This window comes from Wolffia australiana, chromosome 16, assembly GCF_029677425.1.
Source record: "Wolffia australiana isolate 7733 chromosome 16, ASM2967742v1".
Lineage (NCBI taxonomy): Eukaryota > Viridiplantae > Streptophyta > Magnoliopsida > Alismatales > Araceae > Wolffia > Wolffia australiana.
Genome location: NC_135850.1, coordinates 958,126 through 959,759, shown reverse-complemented (window position 1 = coordinate 959,759; position 1,634 = coordinate 958,126). Strand labels below are relative to the sequence as shown.

Below are 1,634 nucleotides of genomic sequence, written 5' to 3'. Positions count from 1 at the left end.
GAACCCAGTCTGGACTCTGGACGGTAGCCTGTGGACTGTGGTCTGAAGGGGGGGGCCACGAGTTCTGCAGAGTTGTCGGAAACTCCCTTCTAGGGCTTCTATATTATAAAGGGCCGCGTCACCGCGTCCCGTCCACAGGGCAGGACGCGAGACGGAGTCGCCGGGGGGCCGCCGGCCCCAGGGGCCGCGCGCTCCTGGACGTGCGCCGGGACGGCGGCCCCAGGCCGGTGACGACCGCACACTACAATATCCTAATGGGCAAGCTTGGTGTGTGGGAAAAAACACAGTATCCAACCGACGTGACCACGTGTGCAAAGCCAGCATGTGCTGGCCACCCACGTGTCCAATATTGATCCACGTCAGCAACAGTATAGATAGAGAGATGAAGAGAGAGAGAGGGAGATGTGGGCTTGGGATAATGGGCCCAACCATATGGGCTATCCACTTGGCCTTTTTCGCACGTGCTCTAACGCTCGTCTCGAGGGATCCGCTTGTCAGAAGATGAGGAGAAGACGATATAAAGGGGCAGAGGGGGATTGCGCAGTCTAGGAAGCAGAGGACATAATCAACTCGGAGATCGTGCTGTCAAGAACAAGTAGAGAAAGAGATAAGAGAGAAGAGAGAGAGAGAGAGATGTTCACGTCGCCGGAGAAGGGAAGGGGGAAGGTAGGGAACAAGACGACCGACTTCTCTCTGGCGTGCAGCCGGCTCAGCCAGTACGTCAAGGAGAAGGGCAGCTTCGAAGAGCTCGGTTTCAACATCCCCTCGCATCCCCTCAGGGGTAGGCCTTTTTTTAATTAATTTTCGATTATTTCTCCGATTATAAAATAAATCGTCGCCCTTTCTCTCCGCAGCCAATCAAGAAACCCCCAAAACTATGAATCTTCTGCCGGACATGAATTCCCCTGTGGAATCGAGATCTGGGTCGCCGCTGACGCTCTTCTACGACGGGAAAGTGGCGGTCTTTGAGGATTTCCCCGCCGATAAGGCCGAGGAGGTCATGGCCATGGCCTGCCGCTGCCTCTCCGGCCTTGATATACGACAAGACCCGCCTCCTCCGCTTGCCACGTACCCCCGCATCGCCGCCGACGCCATAGCCTCCAGCACTTCCGACCTCCCCATCGCCCGCAGAGTCTCCCTCCACCGCTTCCTCAAGAAGCGCAAGGACAGGTCCGCGCCTTCCCAAAATTAAAATCAAAAAAAAAAAAACGGGAAAATTTTTCTGGAAAATTCCCTAAATTCCGGGTTTTCTTTTTTTTTTTTTTGGTTTCTTCTCCCTCAGGATTGACTCCAAGGCGCCCTACTCCAAGGAGGAAGAAGCTCGGAGGCGACTCCGATGAACCGCTATTTTCCCCCTCTACCCCGAATTTCCCCCAAATTATTAGAATAGATCTGTAAGTCCAGAAATTATGCGAGTGCCCTCACACGTGACAGAAACCTATCCTTGACTGCATCCGTCTGGCAAGTCTGTCCTTTTTCCCACGTGATAGATTATGTGGCGTCGGTGCCCCCGCCACCCCGTTCAACGGTTCAAGTTTCCCCGCGTGAGGTCCTCTCTGTATATTAATTTTCACTTTAAGACCTGTTTGCTGAAAATTAATGAATTACCCTCCTGCGGATGCCTGGTTCTACAA

The 1,634-nt window shown here is 53.7% G+C and overlaps 1 protein-coding gene across 1 annotated transcript; it reads left to right on the top strand.

The window, feature by feature from the left end:
* The first annotated feature begins 539 nt into the window (after positions 1-539).
* On the top strand, positions 540-1,634 carry LOC144714017 (protein TIFY 10b-like). Its single transcript, XM_078588757.1, has 3 exons — positions 540-781; positions 855-1,170; positions 1,283-1,634. The coding sequence occupies exons 1-3, from the start codon at positions 634-636 to the stop codon at positions 1,338-1,340; spliced, it is 522 nt and encodes a 173-aa protein (XP_078444883.1). The 5' UTR covers positions 540-633; the 3' UTR covers positions 1,341-1,634.

Bases quoted from the DNA above. Each gene is read 5' to 3' on its own strand.
- LOC144714017 (XM_078588757.1), top strand. From the start codon at position 634: ATGTTCACGTCGCCGGAGAAGGGAAGGGGGAAGGTAGGGAACAAGACG. The intron at 782-854 runs GTAGGCCTTTTT...TTCTCTCCGCAG, and splicing joins CCCCTCGCATCCCCTCAGGG to CCAATCAAGAAACCCCCAAA. The intron at 1,171-1,282 runs GTCCGCGCCTTC...CTTCTCCCTCAG, and splicing joins CTCAAGAAGCGCAAGGACAG to GATTGACTCCAAGGCGCCCT.